Source organism: Papaver somniferum, chromosome 4 (assembly GCF_003573695.1).
Source record: "Papaver somniferum cultivar HN1 chromosome 4, ASM357369v1, whole genome shotgun sequence".
Lineage (NCBI taxonomy): Eukaryota > Viridiplantae > Streptophyta > Magnoliopsida > Ranunculales > Papaveraceae > Papaver > Papaver somniferum.
In genome coordinates, this window is record NC_039361.1 from 22,200,506 (window position 1) to 22,227,780 (window position 27,275).

The 27,275-nt window shown below is 35.2% G+C and overlaps 1 protein-coding gene and 1 long non-coding RNA gene across 3 annotated transcripts; one reads left to right on the top strand and one right to left on the bottom strand.

Annotated features, from left to right (window-relative positions):
* Positions 1-3,698: 3,698 nt before the first annotated feature.
* On the bottom strand, positions 3,699-5,604 carry LOC113273607. 2 transcript variants are annotated; one of them, XR_003322511.1, is made up of 4 exons: positions 5,470-5,604; positions 4,529-5,251; positions 4,214-4,321; positions 3,699-4,132 (listed from the first exon to the last, which is right to left on the bottom strand). It is a non-coding gene; the product is annotated as an uncharacterized LOC113273607 (long non-coding RNA). The 2 variants fall into 2 exon arrangements; XR_003322510.1 differs by having other exon boundaries at positions 4,214-5,251.
* Positions 5,605-15,636: 10,032 nt separating this feature from the next.
* Positions 15,637-27,150, top strand: LOC113272162. Its single transcript, XM_026522053.1, has 4 exons — positions 15,637-15,790; positions 24,819-24,955; positions 25,072-25,873; positions 26,303-27,150. Exons 1-4 carry the CDS (start codon positions 15,637-15,639, stop codon positions 27,148-27,150), a joined length of 1,941 nt encoding a protein of 646 aa, XP_026377838.1.
* The last annotated feature ends 125 nt before the right edge of the window (positions 27,151-27,275 follow it).

Consider the following 27,275-nt stretch of genomic DNA (forward strand, 5'->3'; position numbering starts at 1 on the left):
GAAGAACAAACAACTAGAAATTGATTCTTCTTCGTATAAGAACAAAATCTCTAGTCTTCAGCAAGCTAATAATCAACTCTATGGCATGTTATTTTTCTCCTTTCCCTTCATTCATTCATCCTGTTGTTTTATCTTATTTAATTGATCCTTTTTGCAGACATTTATGGTCTTTCTGATGAAGCTACCATTCTTCGTTCATTTCCTAATGCCTTGGATAATGATACCCTTCTTGAGCGTCTTAATAAATCTTTAAATAGTTTCTAAAATGATAAAATTTCATCTCTTTCTCTGAATGAACTAAGATCCAAATTTCTCCTCTTAGAAATTGACCATAGATCTAGTTTAGGCTTAGCCAACCGATTTAAGCGTCTCCTTCTTAATTCTAAAGAGAAAATCAATGAGTTAGCGGTCTTATAGATGATAAGGATCGCATCTCTGATCAAGGTGCTAAGGCTTTGGCGAAATTCCAAGAGACCCTTCTTGAAGTTCAACTTGAACGAGATGAAGCTAATCGCAAGAACATCGAGCTCTGCGAAAGAGAAAACCAAATTCGTTCTCGTCTTCTTATAAATAATGAAGATGAATTCGCTTGGGCTACGAAAATATTAGACGATGCCAGAAAAGATTTAGGTGTAAATGTTAGTCTCCAAGTTGAGCATACAGCCTTGATTAGAGATATGATTTCTGACAGAGAAGGTTATTAACTGTTCTTCTTCACTAATCTTTTGTTTCTTATGAATTTTCATCAAGTTATTAATTGATTGCCTTTTGCTCGCAGATTCTGAAAGTAGATATCGTGAAACAATTGAGGAACTTGAAGCTGAAAAAGAGGAACTCGCAAAGAATATTTCTTCTCGCAACGATAAGTATTCTAGATTAAAGAATCAAATCAAGATCACTGTTGCGAACTTTAAGAACGATGCTATGCATTTTCGCAATCAAACTATTCAAATGGTTTGCGATGACCATAGTATTCCTCACTCTGATTATCCTTGTCTCTTGGAGGAGATCCCAAAGAACATTCCTAGTCTAACTATCTCTGATAGCGAAGATGATGATGAAGAATCTGATGGTGATGAAGGTTCTGATGGTGATGAAAGTTCTGATGCAGACGAAGAAGGGAACAATTCTGATGAAGATGATGAAGGATCAACTAAGAAGTAGTCTTTGTTTCTTTCTTTAATCTTCTGTAATACTTGTACATTTATTCCTCCTTTTTGTATATTTGCGAATTCTTTTGGTTCTCCATATTACTTAATATATGAGTTTCTTTCATTTTGACCCGCATTCATTAAAACAATTCTTCCTTGCAATATGGTTAATCGATATAATCATCAATTTTTTTAATTTTTGCGTAAATCTATCATGTGGAGACAAATAACATTTTCTAATTTCATTCATTCCCATACTTGCCTCTGTTATTTGTATCCGAATGAGAGATTTTGCAGATTTTTCTTATTTTGTGCCTCAACTTCGCAGTTGTTTATGTATAATTTCGCAATCATATGCGAAGTGAATTTTGATTCTTTTCAAAATCTCATCCTTGTGTGGTCTTATTTTGACTTCCTAGTTAAAGGTCTTATTATGCCACCTCTTGTCATTGCGACAAAATCGCATGACGTCCTTGCACTTTCATGCAAAAACCCATTGATCTTTCCTTAACTTTTTTCTTTTGTATTATGGCCTCTTCAGGAATGTTGCGACAATATAACAGGCCTAAATATTCTTGCGAAAATAAAGCCCCATTACATTGCCGTCTTGCGACAAAATCGCTTCCCCACCTTTGTTTTATCATTTCGATATGCTTTTCCTGTTGTAGCAAGAGCTCCTTGACGTCTTCAAGTTTTCTCCCTTCTTTCTTTTGGGTACAGGGAATGTATAAAATGTAGATGACCTGCTTGCTATGCCAATTCAAGTTAAAAATGAAATTCACAACGAAAATTTATAAATTTAAGGTACGACGAGAAAAAAAAATTGTGGAAATTCGCAATGCATAACTTCAGAGCTATGGAAATACAATTTTTTTTATATACAGTACTAATATAAATTGGCTTCTCTCTCCCTCAATACAACCTACTGGATTCAACTCACAGGATACCAATCATTTTCGGTTGTAAAGAGCCAAAATATACCAATACAAATTTATTTACAGCTTTCATAAATTTCCTTATAAATAAATAAATCCAAAGTAGAATTACAAAGAAAATTTAAATAAAAATTCATTTTCCATTTTCGGGTTTAGCAACGGCCTCCTGCGGTTGCAAAATGGACTTGCAGGCGTTTATTTTGCAATAGCTCTTAAACCATTGCGAATTTTTTTCGCAACGGTTTCGGTTCTCCCAACGGTATCAGCTCTTACGAACAGGTTTAGCAACACTTATGACGGCTCCTAGCCGTCCAGATTTTGTTATTCTGGTTCAATATTTAGTAACTTTTTTTAGACGTTGCTTATCTTTTTGCAACAGAGTAAAAGAAGTCAAATTTTTGTTGACCTAGTCAAGAGTTCCCTGCAACATTTTCAGGCCACAATAGTGAAAGCATATAATCAAAACCTCAAATACACAAGAAAGAAATGAAAACCCAAGATGAAAGCTAGATTAACTTCATATTTGAAGGCAATTGCAAAAAGTGAAAAAAACTATATTAACTTCAGATCTCATACTTCAACAACTGTAAGTTGTGTGAAAGCTACACTTAATTAATGACAAGAAGTCTAGCTAAAGGGAACTCAACATTAAAAGCTCCAAAACCATGTCAACAATTTCAAGGATGGAGGACAAGATCATCTATATCAAGGGTGTGGATCCAGAGTCACTCAAGAACTCCAAGTTGTGCATCCAGAGTTTCTGCACCATTAGAGTTATTCCTTAGAACCTTTAGAAATTGAAACAAACAAGGTTGTAAGTTAACAGTACACAGAGGGGTGAAAAACATGATATTAAGAAAATGTGTTAAACGAGGATGTACTACCTTCTTGCAAGATGGAAGCACATATAGTAATTCATATTTATTACAAGTCAAAAAATAGAGGAAGTATCTGAGGCAGCATATGATCAATGAAGTGCCCAATCCAGAATAAAAACATTAAAGCTAAGTACTCATTATCGGTGTCAATTATCAAATAAAATAACCCAGAATGAACGAACCAGTAAGTGGTTTTAGATCTTAAGTCAAAGATATAAGCGACAGGTTCTGGTGTTAGTTCATATCTGGGTAACTCTATCAACCATCCAATAATCATCATAAGTTCCTTAGCGAGTACATGGCAGTCTCTCAAATCGAGGATCATTTGCAATACTATCAAACGATAAATGACATGTCACACAGTTTAGCTTAAGAACAATCCCCAGAGTAAACAATAAAACATGCTAGCTAATTTTAAAACAACGAAACTTCTCAAATAAACATCTAACCTCAAAACTACTCGGTTCTCTTTTGTTCTGAAATAACTTCTCCATCTCTGCCATGACGCAAGGAGGTCCTTGTCAGCAAAAGAAATGGAAAAAAAACACAATGAGAAGATATAAATCAAGCATATCAAACGAATCAGACACAATAAAGATCACACACTAAAGATCAAAAACACATAACAACACCCACATTTTGTATGCAAGCAGTTCATCATTGCTTTCTCCAAATCCAATTACACAAGTAAATTTAAAGGACGGGAGATATCCAAATATTTCTTCCTGTTTCAACAGACTTTTCATATCCTTCTTTCATGATTTTCTAAGTTACAATCTACTATTACTTCACTTCATCCCCTAACAAACATACCGTAATGTATATGATTATAAAACGATAACATTTAACATGTTAATTTCAAAGATCCATAAACAACTGAAGAAGATTTTATCATTCCTTACCGATTCTGAATCCCTCAAGAGATACTCATATTAATCTTACTCCGAAAACATCCACGGATTCAACTCCCTAAAGTAAATTTGATGTAACAGCTATAATTTTACAGGAATTTCCAAATCATTCTTGCCGAATCAACCGAAGTACCAACATCTTCCAGCAACCTCTTACAGTTTTTCCTATATTACGACTTACCGAAATCTCAAACGACAGTTGATAAACTACTCCCTCCACTAAGAAACCTAACCCAAACCTATATAAATTCTTTTACCTACAAAAAAAAACCAACAACAAACATTCACATAATGAAAACCATCATAAAAAACATTACTCCGCAGATCAAGAAAATTACTTTGATATTCTCATCTGAAACACCATGATCCAAATTAGATACAAAAAGCTAGTTACTCCAAGTATCCACTAGCAGCAGCAGCATACATATCACATACATCCCTCCAGCCTGCATTTCCAACAAAAATCATCAATTCCAACTACGTAAGTAGGACCCAATATACTATTATGTTTACAGAGCAAAGTTGATGATACCTGAGGCCTGCATAATAATTTTAAGAAAATTAAATAAACCCATCATACTCGAGACTAGTGATTCAGGAATTGCCTTGAACATTTTGCATGCACAAGCTGGTGGTGTTGCTGTGCAACCTACCTGGTGGTACTCTTCTATAGCTTTCCATTTCCCTGCAAATTAAACATAAGCATACGCATTTATTATCACCACTGGCAGCAAACTCTCGGCTCAAACAACCCCCAATAGTAACAGTTGCACAAAGCTACATCTTCAGAACTCGTTCAGTCTCTCAAACCAACAGCACCAAATCCAGCTTCAGTATCAGCACCAGAATCCTATCTCCCATGTACTAACCAGCGGGCCCATATCATCATATCCACACCAACATTACAGCTGCATCCACTCCACTATACGTAGCCATTGCACGACCACCTGTAGCTCACACCAAATAGAAACTGAACATGTACCCAATCTTCTTGCCAACACACTCTAGTTCAATTAATAACCTCATAATAACCCACTCATCATCTCAACCACCACATTGCCTCAGCTCCATAGCAGCACTACAATCATTTCCATTACCAACATCGCATATGCAACTCAATCGAGCTCAACCTTTCTCGAATTCAAAAACAATAACCAATACCTTCTCCATCCCTGCATCATTGACAACATGAACTACATCAGCTTACCATTAAACCCATCTCCACTACTCCTTTCCCCGACTTTCCGTTACTCTGGCATTAACCATCTCTTCTTATCTATTTCATCTCGAGAATCACCCAAATCAGCTTCATGTCAAACACAACACCCATTCAATCTTAGTGAAACTAAAAAGAAATCCTTAGAAACCCACAAACCCTAGAAACCAGTGAAACAAAAAAAAAAATCTATCAAATCCCTAGATCTGTAATCATAAATAAATTTGAAATCATGAATCAAATTAAGCAACCTCATATGAACTATGCAAAAACAAGTTTCACCTATTCATAATTATTGACCATCAATCACGAATACAAAATTTTTTTAGATAAATCTGATGAGAAAAAAATCAATACCAAAATAAATCTGCTATTTACCTCTGTTGGTAGATTTAGAAAGATATAAAGGAGGGTTTTAAGTCGAACAGTTGACCAACGAAGATGATAAAGAAGAAGAGAGTAAGAAATCGCAAGAGTATGAGTACGGGGAGGAGGAGGAGGGAGTTGTTTCTAGAATGGAAAGAGAGAATGGGATAGAAAGTTAGAAACAAGGGTTATAAGGTGTTACATTGCACACGGTTGGTTCGCACACCTGCAATTCAGGTATTACCTTGCACACGATTGGGCAACACATGTGTTTTTGTCATCCGTTGCGAATTGCAACAGGGCCAAAACTTTAGCAACGAATAAAGTGTGTTGCATAATTCGCAACAGCGACTACCGTTGCTAATTTCTGAGCAGTTCCTATTTTTGTTGCGAATTTCTGTTGCTAATATGCAAAAATGGTGTAGTGCATTGATCTGTATCACCTTCAGTATCTCCATCCCTGCAATCATTAAATTCACACATAACATTCAAAAAAGAACCCATTTTTTCTAATACATCAAATATTCATTCGAATCAGCGGCCCCAACATCTTGATTTCTTATTCAATTTTTGTTCAAATCAAATAAAAAAACAGAGATAAAGGAAAATTGGGTGCCCTAAAAAATCAATCAATCAAGTATTTACCTCAACTTTGGCTCCATTAAGGAATTTTTTTTTTGAGATGGTTCAGAATAGTTTCTTCTCCATTTCTTTTTCTGTGAATTGGGATTCTGTTGATTAGTACGTTCTCAATCTCAAAGATTCAATTGAACTCAAGAATATTGGCAATGTTCCTAGATTCAATCGAACTTAAGAATGAGCTCACAATCCCCTCTATTCATCCGTGAAAATTAATGGCGGCAGTTCAGTTTCATGGTTAACTCCTCTCTTCTTACGCATCCATTACCAATATTAGTTCTGGTGAACACCCATCTCGGGGATAATTTAGTCTGTTAGTTTAAAAACAGTTGCACATCTTGGGTAAAATACCCGATTCTGGATATTAGAACAGTATATTAAGAGTTTTGGACATTAAAACATTGTCAATATTTTGCTTATCTTTTAGCCCCAGGAATTTAAATCCAAGGGCTAATTAACCCAGAAACCAAACTAAATCACATATGAAAACAGAGTTCATTTTGTAAAATGAGCACAACACAAAACTTCATTATTATGACAAAAATCCGAGTTCATTTTTTCAAATGAACTCCTAATAAAACCTATATGAAAACCGAGTTTATTCTTTCAAATGAACTCATAATAAAACCTATATGAAAATCGAGTTCATTCTTTCAAATGAACTCCTAATAAAACCTATATGAAAACCGAGTTCATTCTTTCAAATGAACTCCTAATAATTTAAGATTTAAAACAGAGTTCATTCTTTACATGAACACACAAAAAAACCATGAAAAATCAGAGTTCATTCTGTTTGATGAACTTTCGTTGTCTTCAACAGAGTTCATTCTAATCAATGAACTTCATCAAAAATCATCGTATTCATCATCTTCAATAGCAGCAGCATCAAACGATGATGGAGAAGAAGAAGAAAACGACGAAGAAATCAAAGAATTTCAAGCTACGAACAACAACATCATCGTCTTCATCATCATATTCAAGAGCAGCAGCAACAACAACAAACATAGAAGAAATAGCCCTAAAATCATCGTCGTCTTCATCATCTTCATCTTCTTCAAACAGCAGCAGCAACAACAGTGATAAAAAAACGAAAAAGAAACGCAAAAACTTCATTATCATCATCTTCTTCATCGTCATCGTCATCATCATCATCATCATCATCAACATCATCAACAACAACATTAGTAGTAGAGAAAACAAAAAACAAAAACAACAACAACAGTACTAGTAGAGAAAATAATAATATGATTTTCAATATTATTGTGTGATATTGTATTTTTTTTCTTCTCGTTTGTTTTGACTTCAATTTAGGTTATCTTTTATTTTAGGTAACTAACATGATTTTGGGAGGCTAATCCGGGAGTATAAGATTTTAAGTTAAATTAGTTGAAAACTTCTAAAAACGGAAGAACAAGTGTTGGTATTTTATAGGTCCCCCATGACCCCCACCCACACAACACAATCCCCACCTTTGTTTTATCATTTCGATATGCTTTTCCTGTTATAGCAAGAGCTCCTTGACGTCTTCAAGTTTTCTCCCTTCTTTCTTTTGGGTGCAGGAAATGTATAAAAAGTAAATGACCTGCTTGCTATGCCAATTCAAATTAAAAATGAAGTTCACAACGAAAATTTATAAATTTAAGGTACCGCGAGAAAAAAAAATTGTTTGAAATTGGCTTCTCTCTCACTCGATACAACCTACGGGATTCAACTCGCAGGATACCAATTATTTTCGGTTGGAAAGAGCCAAAATATACCAATACAAATTTATTTACAGCTTTCATAAATTTCCTTATAAATAAATAAATTCAAAGTAGAATTACAAAGAAAACTTAAATAATTAAAGAAAATCAGGGAATATGCCTTTTGACTTAAATAGGATATTGTTGAGTTTACCGGGGAGAAGTCCCAGTGTTCATGAGTGAGAGAGAGGTTGGGGCCCATTTTACCTACACCAATTCCAATGCTAGGAAGGGTTGGAGATTGTCCTTGAATCTTATCTTGTGATTTCTCTTGGGTTTTCAATCGATAACTCTAGCAACCAGCATTTTTAAATTCCTTCGCTTCAACTTTGTAGGTACTTATATCCCAAATCATTTTATTTTTATGTTGAATTCTATCCGTTATGATGCCTCCCAATTATATCAAAACACATAAAATCATGTTCTTTCTTTGATTTTTTTAATTTACTCTACCACCTCAAATATGAGTTTAACCGGAAAATTCAGAAAGAAAAATAAGAGATGAAAACAAAAATTCTCAGTAAACAATTACAATGTCTCTTGTTTCCGAGAAATTTTTTGATGGAGGCGAAATCCGAAGGGGCATGGGGGACAAATGATGTGTTGATTCCCATGAATTCTGTTTCCAATAATATAAAAGAAATATATTTTTGGACAGAAAACTTGTTTTTTTAATTGTTGTTGGTATTATTGGAAACAGAATTCATGGGAATCAAAGACATGTGTCAACATATCATTTGTCCCTCATACCCCCTTCGGATTTCGCCCCCATCAAAAAATTTCTCCTTGTTTCCCTCCACCAAATAGTATTTCTGATCTTTTTACCACCAAAATGTTGTTTATAGGTGAAGGGTGTCATTAAAATGTTAACTTGGAAAATTAAATACTCGTGTAGTCTCTAGAGTAACCAATACTCGTATAGTCTCTAGAGTAACCAACACTGGTGATAAACTCAATGTCTCTTGTTTCCCTCACCAAATAGTATTTCTGATCTTTTTACCATCAAAATGTTGTTTGTGTGACGAGATAAATTTAAAAATAAAAATTAATGATATATAAGAAAAAAGAAGTATTTCTGTGGAGATTGGGCTTTCAAACACGCCCAACAATAGAAAGTGAATTTGTGCACCCATTAGCATAGGCTCACAAAATGTTTTCTGCACAGTGGTTAGTTAATGATATCTAAATTCTTCTTGTAATTCTAGGAATCGAACTCCCACTTCCTCCATGCCTACCTCCTCCATGGGAAGGAGCATGAGAATCATCACGCCACTTGATGGTTCTTCACAAGTAAACGAAGTTTTCAGTGGTCCAAATATTGCGAAAGTTACAAATATTTGCATTGCTTAAAATTCAAACTTATGAAATGTGATATTTTTTTTTTTGATACAGCTGAAATGTGAATTTTAGTTGCATAGTAAGTATGAGTAAATAACACCGACTCTATCCAGTACTGAGACTACAAAACTTTCCTTCTTATCTCTTTTTTTTTTCTTTTCCTTGAAAAATTTAAGAAATATATTGAAAAATGCATACGAGAAACACATATCCAAAACCAAAAGGTAAAAACTATAGAATTTCAAAAACTTTGCACTAAACCTATATAATCCTTTTAGTTGTTGACGTGGGTGACATGCCAACTTTGTTAAATAAATGTGTGCTCAAAGTATTTAAACAAAATCCTAAATCGAAGCCTTGTATACTTTTACAGTAACACGCAACTTATCAGATTTAAATTTCACGACGATTTTAACTTATCAGACTTAAAGCGAAGCCTTGTACGTAATTTTCTTCGGAAATTGAACCTGAGACAATAGATTTCAGCATATTTAAGTGTGCATATTTGTGGTTTGGTATGCAATAATGTACACTACAATGAGAACACCGTATTTTTTTACTAATTTATCTTTTTTAATAGTATAGAAAAGTGGTCCCTAGACTACTTCCTAAATCTTTCATTTAGGAATTTTTTTTGACAACCACTGGGTTCGAACCCTTACCTTTCGCAGGAGTATAAGAACCATTATACCACTTGATATATGTTTTTTTTTTCCTAAAGGGAAATCTGTGTTTTATGAAATTTATAATTTAGGTTATCATGTCCTTCAACTTAATGTGACGAATTTTCATTACGTTTGAACACTTTTGATTATACCATTTAAAAGATTCTTACTTTTATTAAAAAAAAAAACAAACTAAAAAGAAGATCATTATGCCCCGGTGCATGGCATGGTTTCAACAGAATATAAGTATAGCATTTTCTTGGCTTGTAATTAGAACAAGAAACGTTACTAACATTAAATATCTCAATAAGAAAAAATTACCCTATTATCAGACTAATAAATATTATAATAGTTCTAAAAATGATGTATGTCAGTAGTTTTTTATTTTTTATTTCGGAAAACAGGGTAAACTCAATAGGTATATTGATAAATGCGATTTAGGAAATCGTAAATCTTACGAAAAATTGTCAAGGTCATAAAGAAATCATACAAGTTACAGTATTTCCACCAATTCTTTCCTATCAATTCTATTTCTTCAGATATAAGAACAGTTTCAGAAACCTTCTTCTCCCTCGCAAAGGAGACGGCCAAGCTGATTTTGAGAACAAAAATAGTATGTCTCAATGCACAAGGCAATGACTGGATCATATCCAACCCATTGTTCACCAGAACATGTAAATAACATGAACTGGAGTTTTCTAATTTTAGAATACCTAATGCAATCAAGGTAACAATTACCCAACTAGTAGTAACGGTCTCCAAGTAGTATCGAAAGTAACTGTGGTAATCTAAATCAGTCTTTAAGTGTCCGGATCGGAACAAAATGGGATAACTCGGTTTTGGAGATTTAGTAATAGTTGTAGTGGTTGAATATGAACTTGGAGATGATCTTGATCTTGTTTGATTCCAATCTTCTTTAGCTGGTAACTAAATAGCTCGCCGGAAATTACTTCTGAACTTTTCAGAAAGCTAGAAAAGGTAACAAACATCATTATCCATGAGGAAAACATTAATCAGACTAAAGATAAAAACCCAGCAGATCAGATCAATAAGATCTAGAAACGAAAAAGGCAAATCCAACACTAACACCCTAAATCTAGAACCGGAAATAAACATACGTAAACCTAAAACAAGTAAAGATAAAGCTACATCAAAATCAAAAACAGAAAGTGGATCAGATCTGCTCCTAGCTGTCGAAGATACAACTGATGTTAGACTCGGTGTTGCTTCGACTTTCTCAGATATCAATAATGGAGAAAAAGATATGCTCTGATCTCTTATTTGCAAAAGATTACAAATTATACCTGCGGAAATAGCTAAAATCCAAATCAAACTAGAAAAATGCAAAGAACCAAAATAAAATAAAGCCAAATGGGTAACTAAAAATCAAACTACTAAATAAATGGGAAAGGTTGCTTGCTTCTCTGGTTGTCTTGGTATGCTCATATCTGCTCCACTGAAGGTGCCAATCTGAACAGAAGAAGTTTCAGGCAAAAGGGTTTTTCGTTTTTGGTTTATGGAGAAAGAAGAAAGTTGGTTGTATCCTTTTAGTCCACTTAGTTCTTGATATCTATGTTGTGCATCATAATCATAACTAGTGTAGAAATTTTGTAATGTCGGAAGGTACCATCTTTATAACTAGTGTAGAAATTTTGTATTGCTTCATTTATACCTTCAACGCAATATCATATGAATATATTAGATTAGTAATATTGTTATGCACATGTATTAATATCATTTTGCACGGTATTTTTCAATTTACTCCTCCACCTCAAATATGGTGTTTAGCTGGAAACTCAAAATAGACAAAGAGAGACGAAACCATGTATTATCATTCTCAAATCTCAACAAATGGTTATAATGTCTCTTGTTTTCTTTTATAAGTAGTATTTTCGTGGAATATTAAGGTGAGCCAAAATTTTCCAACCAATGTTATATGGAGCCGGGAGTATCCTTGCAAAATCAACTTTTTAATGTGGCTTCTTTTTGTTAGATTATGATCTTCGTTACCGATTCTCCAATAATACGACTCGTATATTATCCACTGATCCGTTATAACTCTTTATAACATGTATTACGTTTCGCAATACCAACAACAAAACAAGAAAAGAAGGATAGAAAAAGATGATCAATCACAAAACTTAAACAAACTTACTTGGGTGTATTGAGGCGAGTAATCTCTTTGCTTAAGACATTTGATGCCCTGTATATAATGTTGTTACAGGTTTAGCGGCATATGTCTCCAACATTCAACAATACCTTGATGTTTTTCGCAGCACTTCGATAACACCAAACAGCGAACGCGAATAAATGTAGAACAAACTCTTCTTTAACTATTGAAGACACATGCAAACTCTTAAATTTCTAGTACTAGTTTTATGACTCTAAAAACCCACCTGCAATGAATAATGAATGGGGTCTATATAGGTTTAGAGGTGACTCTTGGAGAAATCATTTCATGAAGAGTCGCAACCTTTAGTGGAGAGTCACATCCAATGGGATAAGACACTACATATTGAACAATTTTAAGTGAGTGGACACATGCATTCACACTAACTAACTAACTCATATTTCTATTCAAAATTCCAACATTTTTTCATGATAGCATAATGACGACGGATAAGCTTTTAAGAAGGGGTACGAATGTTTCTAATTTCTGTTGTTTTTTGTGACGAAAATGATGAAACTAGTTCGCATTTATTCTATGAATATTGGAGAACCCGGAGAATTTAGAATTACTTTTTTGAAGAATGTCATTTACAAACTAAATGTCACTGTAAATGTGAAGTCTTAGAAGTTTAATTGGGGTAACAAAAGACTAAGTCGAATATGGAATAACATTCCGGTTGCAATATGGTGGCGCATATGGAGAGAGCGAAATGTAAGTCTTTGAAAAAAAATGGAAACAAGCGTCTTTGAGAGAAAAACAAGAGTGGAATGCAATATGGTGACGCATATTGAGAGAGAGAAGTGTAAGAGTCTTTGAAAATTTGGCCTCATTAGAAACGTTAAACTACAAGCGTTCTTTTGGAAGGAATCAAACACAAAGATGTTAGGTCTTAACGGCGAATATGGTGATAGTTTTATGAGACACTTTATTTCATCTTTTCTGAGCTTGTTTTTTTGTTGTTTTGGATTTACCAAATTGCACTTTTCTTTTTTGTTCCCGCTTGTGTCATTGGATTGAGCACGTCCCTCTTAACTACCTCTCTTTTCAATGAATTTTCTCATTGACAAATCAAGAAAATTAATATTTTAGTTGATCTTCTCATCATCAAAATGTTGTTTCTAGGAAAAGGGTGTCATTAGAAATTTTGTTCACTGCACATATTCATGTTACATGGAAGTCATCTTCTGCTGATTGTAGCTTTCTCATTACGCCTCCTACAAATTTGGATCCTGCATTCAATGAAATATACGTTACACCATATTTAATGGAAACAAGTAGAGCGAAAAAGAGAAAATATCTTTAGAATAGTTATAATGCAGTTGTCACATGCAAGAATATCTCGCAGTCAACTGATTCTGTAACTAATAGTGCGCCTATATTAACACCTAATCAATATGTTAATTATGGAAAGTATCCGGTTAAGCTACAGTCAAAGAAGAAAAAGAGGAATAGAAAGAGGAAGAAAACTAAATCTAGGCCGCAAGTTACATAGGTTTGGCAACAAGTTACCATTCCGAATATGTTAACTTGTTAAAAATAAAAGGAGGAATAGAAAGAGGAAGAAAACTAAATCTAGGCCGCAAGTTACACAGATTTGGCAAAAAGTTACCATTCCGAATATGTTAACTTGTTTCTCTGAAATTGCTATCACCCCTAAAAAAGTCCCGGAATATTTGGCAACAGATTTGGTCATTAATATAGAAAGAGACGTGGCTTCTGACATGGAAATTGAGGTGATGACTCAATCGGCTGCATTCAGACTATCCATTCCAGAAACTTGTGAAGAACAGGTAAACCCAACATAGCCTCTAAACCATTCATTCCAATCGTCTCCTGTAACATCTATACAATCACTGTCTACAAGTCTGGAAACTGCATCTCTCAAATCCATCATTGATAACCTTTGCCTACATCCCAATCCAACACCCTTTCATCTTTTACCTTCCCCTGAAACCCTTGCAGTTTTTAGTTTCCCTGACATTCTTTCACCTCCAGTGTTGATTCCTAAGTCGCAGTACCCTATTCTGCAAGCAGAAAATACCCAAAATTTTACTCAATTCCTTGTCCCGTCCTGGATATGGACTGAAGTTAACCGGATGTTTGATTTTGGTATCCAACTTGGCATTAGCTTTCCCATAATGCCGAATCATACAAGGAAATTCTTATTTTCAAAGATTTCCAATTCCGGATCAATTATCAAACCAATTCCCATCCTGCCAATAAAGAAACAAATTCATAAGGAATTTGCTGTTTAGAACGTTATTTGTATCGATGGTGTAGATAATATATCTGTACATGAAGAGCGTCGGTATGCATTTCCTTTACCAGGTCTGGAAGACTCTTTTTTTGCGAACGTTGATGATGCAGAACCTTTTGAATCTCTAGATACAAGCACGCCTGAATTCCCACCTGGTTTTGAACCCCTTGCAGACATCTCAGTTGAGGATTGTTCAAGTATGTGTTTGGATAATATGTCACAGCTTGTTATACCTCTAAAGCTACAGAATGAATTGAAGAGGCTTGGTATCACAGTTGAAGCAATTAATTCTCCTCATTCCAAAGCAAGAAGGTCAGCTACTTCTAAGGGAAAATATTGTTCCAAATGAGTCTTAAGATCCTAACGTGGAATGTTAGAGGTCTAAACTCTAGATGTAGAAGGTCAATGGTGCACAAAATGATGATTAGATCTCCCATTATTATTCTACAAGAAACTAAAATGACGCATTGTTCATCTTGGGACATTAAGCAAATATGTGGATACAAGAATGTTGGCTGGACTTTACAACAATCTGTAGGGAGCTCGGGTGGTATGTTAATACTGTGGGATAAAGACTTTGTGGAAGTTTCTGACTCACTCGTTGGTGATTATACTCTATCAGTACTTTGTACTAACAAGGTTGACAACTTTCAGTGGGTTCTCACAAATGTTTATGATCCGAACAAACCTATTGAGCGAACTGATTTTTGGATTGAGCTTGATAATGTCTGTAGATATTGGATTAATCATCCTTGGTGTATTGGTGGCGACTTCAACACAATAACCAAGTGTGCTGAGAAAAACAATTGCAAGAAGATTACTAGAAGTATGCAAAAGTTCAATAATTTCATTGTTGAACATGACTTGATTGACTTGCCCCTAAAGGGAGAAAGATACACTTGGTCAAATGGTCAAGCAAACCCGGTAATATTCAGATTAGACTGGTTTCTTATCTCTTCATCCTTTGAACAACACTTCCCTTTTGTTACCCAACTAGCCAAAGCCAGACCTACCTCTAATCACATCCCACTATTTTTAGATATTTCTGACCCTTCATGGGGACCTAGTCCTTTTAGGTTTGAAGTTATGTGGTTCTTCGAGAATAGATTCTTACAATTATTAAAAGATTGGTGGTTTACTTTTGTTTTGCAGGTACTCCTAGCACTGTGCTATGGTTGAAGTTACAAGCACCCAAAGAGAAGTTAAAAATCCGGAACAAAGAGGTATTTGGCCACACCAACAAAAAGTTGAATAGTTATTCTCTCTGATATTCAAACACTTGATGGACTTGCGGAAGATAATATTCTTACTGAAGAGGAGCGGACTTTGCAACTACAAAACAAAGTGGAGTTTGAAAGGATTTCAAAGATGGAGCAAACTGCATGGAAAATAAAATCTAATACTAAATGGTTTCAAGAAGGAGATAGAAACACATCATTCTTCATCAGCAATGCATATGCTAGACGAAGATATAACAGAATCAGACAACTTTACATTGGTGATGAATTAGTGCCTGACAGAGGTAGGCTTCAAGAACATATAGTGGAGTGAAAATTCGGGGGTCTAACAACCACACCCAACAATTCGTTTGGCAATCTGACAGGACTTACTCCAATACACTTTCTAGAGAATCAACTAGACAGTCAAACTCAATCTAGAATAAAGTATATCAAAGAGTTTAATATCTCTAACTTTTAATTCAATCCGCAGTCAGAAAATAGAAATCTGCGAGCCCGGTTGAATATAAGAGGAATTACTTGAACGGTACCAAAGACCAATGTTCAAGTGGAAATCAATGTAAATCAACAACCCAATGTTGGATATTCTAATTCATTGATCTTAATGCACAATCTGTGATATTTCAATTATATAAAAAAATATAATGCGGAAAATAAATAACACAGACACCATAATTTTGTTAACGAGGAAACCGCAAATGCATAAAAACCCCGGGAGCTAGTCCAGATTGAACACTACACTGTATTAAGCCGCTACAGACACTAGCCTACTACCAATTAACTTCGGACTGGACTGTAGTTGAACCCTAATCAATCTCACACTGATTCAATGTACAGTTGCGCTCCTTACGTCTCTGATCCCAGCAGGATACTACGCAATTGATTCCCTTAGCTGATCTCACCCACAACTAAGAGTTGCTACAACCCAAAGTCGAAGAATTGATAAACAAATCTGTCTCACACAAAAAAGTCTATGGGATTGAATAAATCTATCTCCCACAAAAATACCCAAGAGTTTTTGTTCCGTATTTTGATAAATCAAGGTGAACAAGAACCAATTGATAAACTGAACTTATATTCCCAAAGAACAGCCTAGTATTATCAATCACCTTACAATAAACTTGATCGACTAGCGAAACAAGTTATTGTGGAATCACAAACGATGAGACGAAGGTGTTTGTGATTACTTTTCTATCTTTCCTATCGGAGATATAAATCTCAAGCCAATTTTACAATTGCACTCAATCACGATAGAAACAGCAAGATCAGATCACGCAACTATAAAGAGAATAGTTGGGTCTGGCTTCACAATCCCAATGAAGTCTTCAAGTCGTTAACCTACAGGGTCTCGAGAAGAAACCTAAGGTTAAAGGAGAATCGACTCTGGTTATGCAACTAGTAGCACACATGAGGTGTGGGTATTAGGTTTCCCAGTTTCTAGAGTTCTCCTTTATATTGTTTTCAAATCAGGGTTTGCAATCCAAGTTACGTTGGTAACAAAGCATTCAATATTCACCGTTAGATGAAAAACCTGATTCAATTAAGCTAATATCTTTCAACCATTAGATCACTTAGCTTTTTACACACAAATGAAATGTACCCCCATTTAGGTTTATGTAACCGTACCCAAACGTGTACACCATCTTGGTTCACAAATAGTTAACCGAGGTTAGCCATATAATTACTCTCATATCAACCTTATTCATCTTAACCATAACTAGTTCAAATGACTCAAATGAAACTAGTTAAAGAGTTGTTCAATTTCTATATTCTCATGGATTTATACAAGAACACAATTGAAGAAAAATCGGTTTTATTCACTCGAATCGATACATGAACATTATAGCCACTGTTTGCAAAGATTGCATTCCTTATTGATAAATGTTTTAGGTTCATGTACAAACGATTTTAGAAAGTAACCTGCTTAAGTATGCGTACGGGTATGCGTACTTGAGTAACCGGATTTGAGTTTGTTTTAGTTTTTCAAACTCAGCGGAAATTCACGGACGTGAACTTTCTGCCAGTATGCGTACGGGTACGCGTACTTTAGGTAACCGGATGAGTTTGGTTTTGGTTTTCAAACTCAGCAGAAATTCACGGACGTGAACTTCCGCCAGTATGCCTACGGGTACGCATACTTACCCAGTCTCCTACAACCTTTTTGTATACACACAAGTATGCATACTTTAGGCTCCCGGTTTTGGACTTATACACTAATGTGCGAACACACTATGCTTATATCCAAAGATGGTTATGGATACTAAACTCTTTATTTCACTCATTGAAACATTCTTCTATAATGACAATAGCCATTTTCACACACTATTGGCATCAAAGCAATTTTCAAGATATTGAAATAATCATTATCGAAACATTCCAAGTCTTACACCAAATGATTGTATCACAGAAACCATGTAAGATGAACTTGGTCGAAGCGAAAGCTTACTAACACATATTTCGAGAAATATGTAAGATAGATATACTCAGCTCGAAATCTCAAATGTGTATAGAGAAAACTATATCGTAACACGACTTATGTCTCAATATAGTATATAGAGTAGAAATAGACTTTCCAAGTGATAGATGAGTTTAAGTCTCCACATACCTTTTGTCGATGAAGTTCCACAAGCTCTCCTTAGTAGTTCTTCGTCTTCAAGTGATAAACGCCGTGAAGTCTAAGCTCAACTTCACAAACTATGTCCTAGTCCGAGACATCTATAAATAGGCTAGAAATCAAGACTTATAGTTTTGATCACTAACATTGACAAACATGCTTGAGATAGAAACGCATGCGAGTTCGACCGAGCAGTGCTCTAACAATCTCCCCCTTTGTCAATTTTAGTGAAAAAACTATCTATACATATGGATTACAAAATAAATAAAAATTGTAGCTTCTCATCCAAATGCTTGATCTCCCTGGCATCTTCAACGTGACTCGAAATCTTCGTCACTTCCAAGTACTCCATGATCCTAAAGGTTGTAAGTTCAGCATCATAGTTGTTGAAGATCCGTAGCGATAACAATGAGAAAACAAATGCTCTCAATCATTGTTATACAATGTCATAGTATTATTACACAGCATCACAGTTCAATTGTATCACAACTTTGACAACAATACTATGGTGATATGTATCACTCCCCCTTAGTCAATACTTCATCTCGACATGAAAACCACTCCCCCTTATATAATGATCCGTAAACCATATGTATTTGTAGTATCACACTACACATTAATTTTCCCCCTTTTTGTCAATATAAATTGGCAAAGGTACGAAAACTAGTGGGATCCTCATGAAATTTTCATAGAGATACGTCATGACCAAAAGAAAATACCATATCAACTTATTTAGATGCCATCATAAAGCCGAAGCTAAATGCATTCATCAAGGAGTTTATAAAGATATAAGATAACCCTTATAATATTCCACAGCCGCACTCCCCACAAATATTTGACAATTAAGCACAAGTTCAAAAAGAACTCTCCCCCATAAAATGTCATTCCCGAAAGAACAACAAAGGCGACCTTACTTTCATAAGAAAAGAAGGATTTCTTTGGACATAACCAAATCACATGAAACATGAATTTGAATCCAAAGTATTCAATTGAATTATCCACAAAAGAATTCATGATTAATCCAATCGAAGTGCGCAATTAAATTAACCAAAATAAAACTCAATTGGAATTACACAAATAAATTAACCACAAGAAAGTGATCAATTCAATTGGTTATGCTCGTCATAAGAAAACTTACGGAGCAACAACTAAACTGACCACAAGAGAATGATCAATTCAATTGGTCATGCTCAAACATAAGAAAACTTATGGAGCAACACAGTAAATGCACAAAAATGTGGATCGGAGATCGGCCAATACTGCGGAATAGACAAGGATTCATTCTATTTTCCATCACTATTTGCACAATGACATACAATAGACTTAATCCTTGTAAACAAAAGTTTTATCCTTTCTTCTATCAAAACAATGACATAAAAGGATTTAACTTTTGTAATGTCAAAAGTTCATTCTATCTTCTATCAATACTTTCATACCGACATAATAGAGATAACTTTTGAACAAGTATGGGACAGTCATAGGTTCACGGACGTAAACAACATATACCATAACAATTTGCAATATAAAATCATAAAGATTAAAATTGCAAAAACCATCTTCCAAATAACTTGGAATTTAAATAAATAAATCTAAAAACATTGAAGACGAAAATCGTTGGGCATAGCTATGTGTACTCACAATAATGGATATTCCAAACCCTAGTTATTCTTCTAAAAACATAAAAAGAAGATTTACTAGACATTTAGACCTCTGAAGAATTCTTTATCGTCCTCGAACTCCTTGTCGTCAACAACCATGGGAACATAAGGTTCATGGATAAAGGAGTCAATTCCAACAAACCTTCTAGGTTGATGATGTCGAACCAGGGCCTTCTGAATTTCGAGAGTTCTCATAACAAAAGCCTTTATTTGTTGAATCTCCTTCCTTGCTTCCTTCAACTCTTCAAGAACATCAGAAAACTTCTGAGAATTTGAAGGAACAACTCTTGGCTTCCTCACATTCCTTCATTTTCTCTTCAAAGTTGGAGGTAACGCAGATTTTCTTTTCCTTCATGATTGATGGCTTAACAATCATATTAACATCTTTTCCATCAGAACACATGATGTTTAAAGTCTCCATACGTGTATGGGTTTGTGAGAGGAAATCACAATTTAAACTCAACACGCAGTCTTATGATGAAAATATTTTTAGAGAAGGAAAAAGATGTAGGGTCACGGAACCTTAAACAACATAGGTTCACGCACACACAATTCACAACCCTAGAGAGAGTAGAATTGTCGAGAATAACCCTCTTTTATTGAATATACAGGGAAGTCTCTTCCAATATCAATTGAAAGGACGAATTCCAAATTTGCAAACCAAAGCAAAAACAAACTTAAAAAGAAAAACTACTTTTCTTTTCTTAAAGCCTGAGGTGTGCACAATCTTGTTTCTTTTTGATCAGTCACATGAGACAAGATGCACGAAAACAACATAATCAAGTTGTGCTGCGGTGAGAAACAATTTGTCTGCCATCCCCTTTTTGAAAGGAATTCATAGAACTCTGTCGAACAAATTGTTTATACCATACTCTTTTCTCTAGTGGTCTTGACCTATCTTTGGAAACCAACTTCTTTGAAGAGGATAAAATCTTACATACCTCAACAGTTTTTTGAACAAGTTTGAGCTTGTTTGCTAGGTGATTTGCTCTTCTTTGAAGTCTCTTGACATGTCTCATCTTGTGTTTGTACTTGAAACACTTTGAAAGTTCATGACCCTTGAGTGAACAATAAGAACATGTCACTGGATAAGATGATTCAGACGCCCGAGATGTGCAAGCTGCTAGGCACAGAGTGGAACCTGAAAAATCAAACATAGAGTTTCCAACAAAAAGGTTAATTTCTTCTTCCAGATTGGTTGAGTCTTCTTCTGGAAGGATATCAAGATTGATGTATGTATTGCTACAATTATCAAAATCAATATCTTCACAAAGAAGTGCAACACTTGATTTTTCTTCTTTGTTGGAATCATAGTGATCAGACATTTCATCAAGGGTTGCAGCAAGACCTTTGTTTCCAGTGTATTTTCTACGGTTCGGACACTCATTCGCAAAATGACCAAATCCTTTACACTTAAAGCACTGTGGCATATCCTCGTCATCAGTCTCGTCAGCATCCCTGTTTTTAGGAGGAATGCGATTGTGAGGTTTAATTGATGACCTAGGTTTGTCTCTGGATAACCGTTTACTTATCTTCAATAAGAGATCTCTAAACTATCTTGTGATCAAAGAGACTGACTTGTAAAGATCTTCATCTGATGAATCAGTCTCCGAAAGATCATCCTCAGAGACATAAACACTTTTACTTTTGTCAAGTAATTTAGTGTTCCTTTGTGCTTTGAAGGCAACATCCTTTCCAATTTTGGATGTATGCTCATGATCAAAGATCTTTAGATTCCTAACCAACGTATTTCTGGAGAGAGCATCAAGGTTATTTCCTTCAATGATGGCATGCTTCTTAGAATCGTATCTAGATGGCAGCGATCTGAGAATTTTCATCACAATGTCATTTTCAGGAATAGTCTTACCCAATGCAAAAGATGCATTAACAATTTCAGACACTTTGTGATTAAACTCATCAAATAAATCTTCATCTGCCATACTAAGGTTTTCCCAATCAGAATTAAGGTTTTGAAGCCTAGCTTCCTTTTCACTGGTATTTTCTTCGAATACGGTTTCTAAGATATCCCAAGCATCTTTAGACCGAGTACACCTAGTCACATGGTGCTGAAGCTCTGGGGTAATGGCATGTATGATAACATTCAAACCGTCGGAGTTTTGCTTTGCAGTAAGTATCTCTGCAGCATCGTATGCACCAATGTTCTTTGGAGCGGTCGCATTCCCTACTGCCATAACGGAAGCATCATAGCCATTAACTACATAAACCCATGATTGAAAATCACGCGCTTGAAGAAACGCACGCATATCAATTTTCCACCACAAGTAATTTGAGCCATCGAAGACTAGTGGTACGTTTATAGAGATAGCACCTTTTTCCATATCATATCGTTACAATCATAGACTTGTAAGGTCTTTAATGTGTTTGCCTTCTCTGATACCAATTGAAAATACGGGGGTCTAACAACCACACCCAACAATTCGTTTGGCAATCTGAGAGAACTTACTCCAATAAACTTTCTAGAGAATCAACTAGACATTCAGACTCAATCTAGAATAAAGTATATCAAAGAGTTTAATATGTCTAACTCTTAATTCAATCCGTAATCAGCAAATAGAAATCTGCGAGACCGATTTAATATAAGAGGAATTACTTGAACGGTACCAAAGACCAATGTTCGAGTGTCAATCAATGTAAATCAAAAACCCAAGGTTGGATATTCTAATTGATTGATCTTAACGCACAACCTGTGATATTTCAATTATATAACAAAATATAATGCGGAAAAGAAATAACACAGACACCATAATTTTGTTAACGAGGAAATTGTAAATGCAGAGAAACCTTGGGACCTAGTCCAGATTGAACACCACACTGTATAAAGCCGCTACAGACACTAGCCTACTACCAATTAAATTAGAACTGGACTGTAGTTGAACCCTAATCAATCTCACACTGATTCAAGGTACAGTTGCGCTCCTTACGTCTTTGATCCCAGCAGGATACTACGCACTTGATTCCCTTAGTTGATCTCACCCACAACTAAGAGTTGCTACGACCCAAAGTCGAAGACTTGATAAAAAAATCTGTCTCACACACAAAAGTCTATAGGATTGAATAAATCTGTCTCCCACAGAAATATCCAAGAGTTTTTGTTCCGTTTTTTGATAAATCAAAGTGAACATGAACCAATTGATAAACCGGACTTATATTCCCGAAGAACAGCCTAGTATTATCAATCACCTCAGAATAAACTTAATCGACTAGCGAAACAAGTTATTGTGGAATCAAAAACGATGAGACGAAGGTGTTTGTGATTACTTTTCTATCTTGCCTATCGGAGATATAAATCTCAATCCAATTATACAATTGCACTCAATCACGGTAGAAGCAGCAAGATCAGATCACGTAACTACAAAGAGAATAGTTAGGTCTGGCTTCATAATTCCAATGAAGTCTTCAAGTCGTTAACCTACAGGGTCTCGAGAAGAAAGCTAAGGTTAAATGAGAATCGAATCTAGTTATGCAACTAGTAGCTCACAGGAGGTGTGGGGATTAGGTTTCCCAGTTGCTAGAGTTTTCCTTTATATAGTTTTCAAATCAGGGTTTGCAATCCAAGTTACCTTGGTAACAAAGCATTTAATATTCACAGTTAGATGAAAAACCTGATTCAACCAAGCTAATATCTTTCAGTCGTTAGATCGAACTTAGCTTGTTACACACAAATGAAATGTACCCTCATTTAGGTTTATGTAACCGTACCCATACGTGTACACCATGTTGGTTCACAAATAGTTAACCGAGGTTAGCCATATAATTACTCTCATATCAACTTTACTCATCTTAACCATAACTAGTTCAAATGACTCAAATGAAACTAGTTAAAGAGTTGTTCAATTGCTATATTCCCATGGATTTATACAAGAACACAGTTGAAGCAAAATTGGTTTGATTCACTCGAATCGATACATCAACATTATAGCCACGGTTTTCAAAGATTGCATTCCTTATTGATCAATGTTTTAGGTTTATGTAAAACCGATTTTACAAATTAACCTGCTTAAGTATGCGTACAGGTATGCGTACTTAAGTAACCGGATTTGAGTTTGTTTTAGTTTTCAAACTCAACAAAAATTCACGGATGTGAACTTTCTGCCAGTATGCGTACGGGTACGCGTACTTTAGGTAACCGGATGAGTTTGGTTTTCAAACTCAGCAGAAATTCACAGACGTGAACTTCCGCCAGTATGTGTACGGGTACGCATACTTACCCAATCTCCTACAACATTTTTATATACACACAAGTATGCATACTTTAGGCTCCCAGTTTTGGACTTATACACTAATGTGCGAACACACTATGCTTATATACAAAGATGGTTACAGGATTCTAAACTCTTTATTTCAATCATTGAAACATTCTTCTATAATGACAGTAGCCGTTTTCACACACTATTAGCATCAAATTAATTTTCAAGATATTGAAATAATCATTATCGAAACATTCCAAGTCTTACACCAAATGATTGTATCACACAAACCATGTAAGATGTTACTTGGAAATTTTCTCATGATATAAGATGAACTTGGTCGAAGTGAAAGCTTACCAACACATATTTCGAGAAATGTGTAAGCGAGATATACTCAGCTCGAAATCTCAAATGTGTATAGAGAAAACTATATCGTAACACGACTTATGTCTCAATATAGGAGATAGAGTAGAAATAGACTTTCCAAGTGATTGATGAGTTTAAGTCTCCACATACCTTTTGTCGATGAAGTTCCACAAGCTCTCCTTAGTAGTTCTTCGTCTTCAAGTGATAAACGCCGTGAAGTCTAAGCTCAACTACACAAACTATGTCCTAGTCCGAGACATCTATAAATAGGCTAGAAATCAAGACTTATAGTTTTGATCACTAACATTGAAAAACACGCTTGAGATAGAAACGCATGCGAGTTCGACCGAGCGGTGATCTAACATGGAGTACTACAAAACTCTATTTACCGAAGAAGAACTTATAAGACCTGATTTAGAGGGGATTAAATTTGATTCTATCACCTCTACGTAAGCTTCTATTTTAGAAGCTGATTTCACTGAAGAAGAGGTTTTGCATGCTATCAGTGATTTAGCTAATGATAAATCTCCAGGTCCTGATGGTTTTCCTATACTTTTCTTTCAGAAGTGTTGGCGTTTCATCAAGGAAGATATTATGAGTACAGTAAAATAATTTTGCACTACAGGTACTATCAATTCTAAACATCACTCTACTTTCATTACTCTTGTACCTAAAAAAAAGTTTGTAGACCTATTTTTCTTCTCACAAATGTCTAAAAGATCATAGAAAAAGTTCTAGCTACAAGGTTAAAACTTGTTATGGATAAGCTCATCTCCCCGGTACAATGCGCATATATTGAAGGTAGGCAAATAATTGATGGAACCCTAATTGCTAATGAGTTGGTGGACTCTAGGCTTATATTTGGAAATCCTGGAATTATGTGCAAAATTGATCTTGAGAAGGATTTTGAAAGAATCAATTGGAGATACCTGGAATTTGTATTACAACAAATGGGTTTTAGCAAGAAATGGCGTGATTGGTTGAGGTTTTGTTACTCTACTTCTTCCTTCTCAGTTCTTATTAATGGGTCTTCTTTCGGCTACTTCACAAGTACAAGAGGTGTTAGACAAGACTGCCCGGTTTCTCCTCTTCTGTTTAATATTGCTATGGAAGGTTTCTCTAGATTCATGGATAGAGCAGCTAATCTAAGTTTATTCAGCGGCTTCTCTGTTTCCTCTACAAGCATCATACTCAATCACCTTCATTATGCAGATGACACTATTTTCTTTGTGGATATTAACAAGGAAGAGATGCATAACTTATTTTCGGCATTACATTGCTTTGAGTTCATTGCTGGTTTAAAGGTAAATCCATCTAAAACAAAACTTATTGTTGTTAGAGATGTACCTAACTTACCTATCTGGGCAGAAGAATTTGGTTGTTCAACTGATTACTTACCTTTTATGTATCTGGGGATGCCGCTTGGTGCAAAGTCTGGCTCGAAAGTAATTTGGGATCCAATCTTAGAGAATTTTGATGCTAGCTTATCCGTTTGGAGAAGGATTTCTTTATCTAGAGGAGGTAAACTTGCTCTTTTAAAATGTATCTTGTATTCTCTTCCCACTTATTACTTTTCGTTATTTAAGGCCCCTTCTTCTGTCATCAAAATCCTAGAAAAAAAGATGTGCAACTTTTTGTGAGAGTACAAGGAGGGTGTAAAGACGTCTCATTTAGTTAATTGGGACATAGTCTGTGCAACTAAAGAGAGAGGTGGACTTGGTGTTTGCAATCTTAAGTTAATGAATCAAGCATTGTTGGCTAAATGGTGTTGGAGTTATGGTGTCGAAAATAATAAACTATGGTACAAAAATATAGAAGACAAATATGGTTTTGATTTCTCCTTTTGGAATCCCGGTAAAATAACTCAATCCTATGGAGTTTATTGTTGGCGGGGCACTGCTGAAACGGCAAGTTTAATATACGAGAACTGCACACTGTTTTTACATTCAGGTAGAGAAATTGCTTTTTGGAATGACATATGGTGTGGACAATTCCCTCTAGCAACTGTTTATCCAAATATGTATAAGTCATCGATAGATAGAAACGTCAAGTTAGCAGATATGATATCTTCGGATAGTAATTGGAAGTTTGATTTCAAGAGAGTACTTCATGCTTCAGAGGTTGAAGATTATGCCGCTCTTCTCACTGTTATTGGTGACAACCCACCAGCTCGGGATGGACTGCCAGACACGAGAAGATGGAGACTAAACATCACAGGGGTCTTTACAGTCAAGTATCTATATACTAAATTGGTTAGTGAATTCGGTGTCGACAACTTTCCGTATCATTTTATTTGGAAGTCTGCAGTACCGCCTAAAATAAATATCTTAATATGGAGTTTAATTCATGGTAAGTTGAATACCATAGATGTACTTCTACACAAAGGTATGAACATGTACAATTCATGTGCTTTATGTGAAATTGGTGTTGAATCGCGTGACCACTTATTTATCCATTGTAATATTGCATATAAGATATGGTGTAGTCTTATCCCTAATATAGGTTGGATGTGGGTTCTGCCCAGTTCTATTAAGATCTTAGTAGAGATGTGGCATCACCGTTTATTTGCAAGCTCTGGTAATTACATATGGGATTTGATTCCAGCAACAATTATTTGTACCATTTGGCGAGAACGAAATTGCAGACTTTTTGAATCTCAATATCTTTATAAAATAGATGATGACTTGGTTCACGAAGCTAAATCTTCAGTCCTAGCTTGGGCAGCTGCAGCAGGACACCATATTCACTTGAATTTCTCAAGTTCTGTGCTAAATACCTGGGACTCTATTTTCATGTAATTTGTTACTTTCTTTTCTTCTACCTATGGTAGAAACTCTGTACATTCTTTTACTTCTTAATACAACTTCTCTTTTGATCAAAAAAAAAAAAAAAGTAACCAACCGGTAAAACCCAACCAAGTGTG

Coding starts and splice junctions, on each gene's coding strand:
- LOC113272162 (XM_026522053.1), top strand. CDS start 15,637: ATGGAGCAAACTGCATGGAAAATAAAATCTAATACTAAATGGTTTCAA. Junction 15,791..24,818: donor TGAATTAGTGCCTGACAGAG/GTAGGCTTCAAG, acceptor CTTCTATTTTAG/AAGCTGATTTCACTGAAGAA. Junction 24,956..25,071: donor AGGAAGATATTATGAGTACA/GTAAAATAATTT, acceptor AATGTCTAAAAG/ATCATAGAAAAAGTTCTAGC.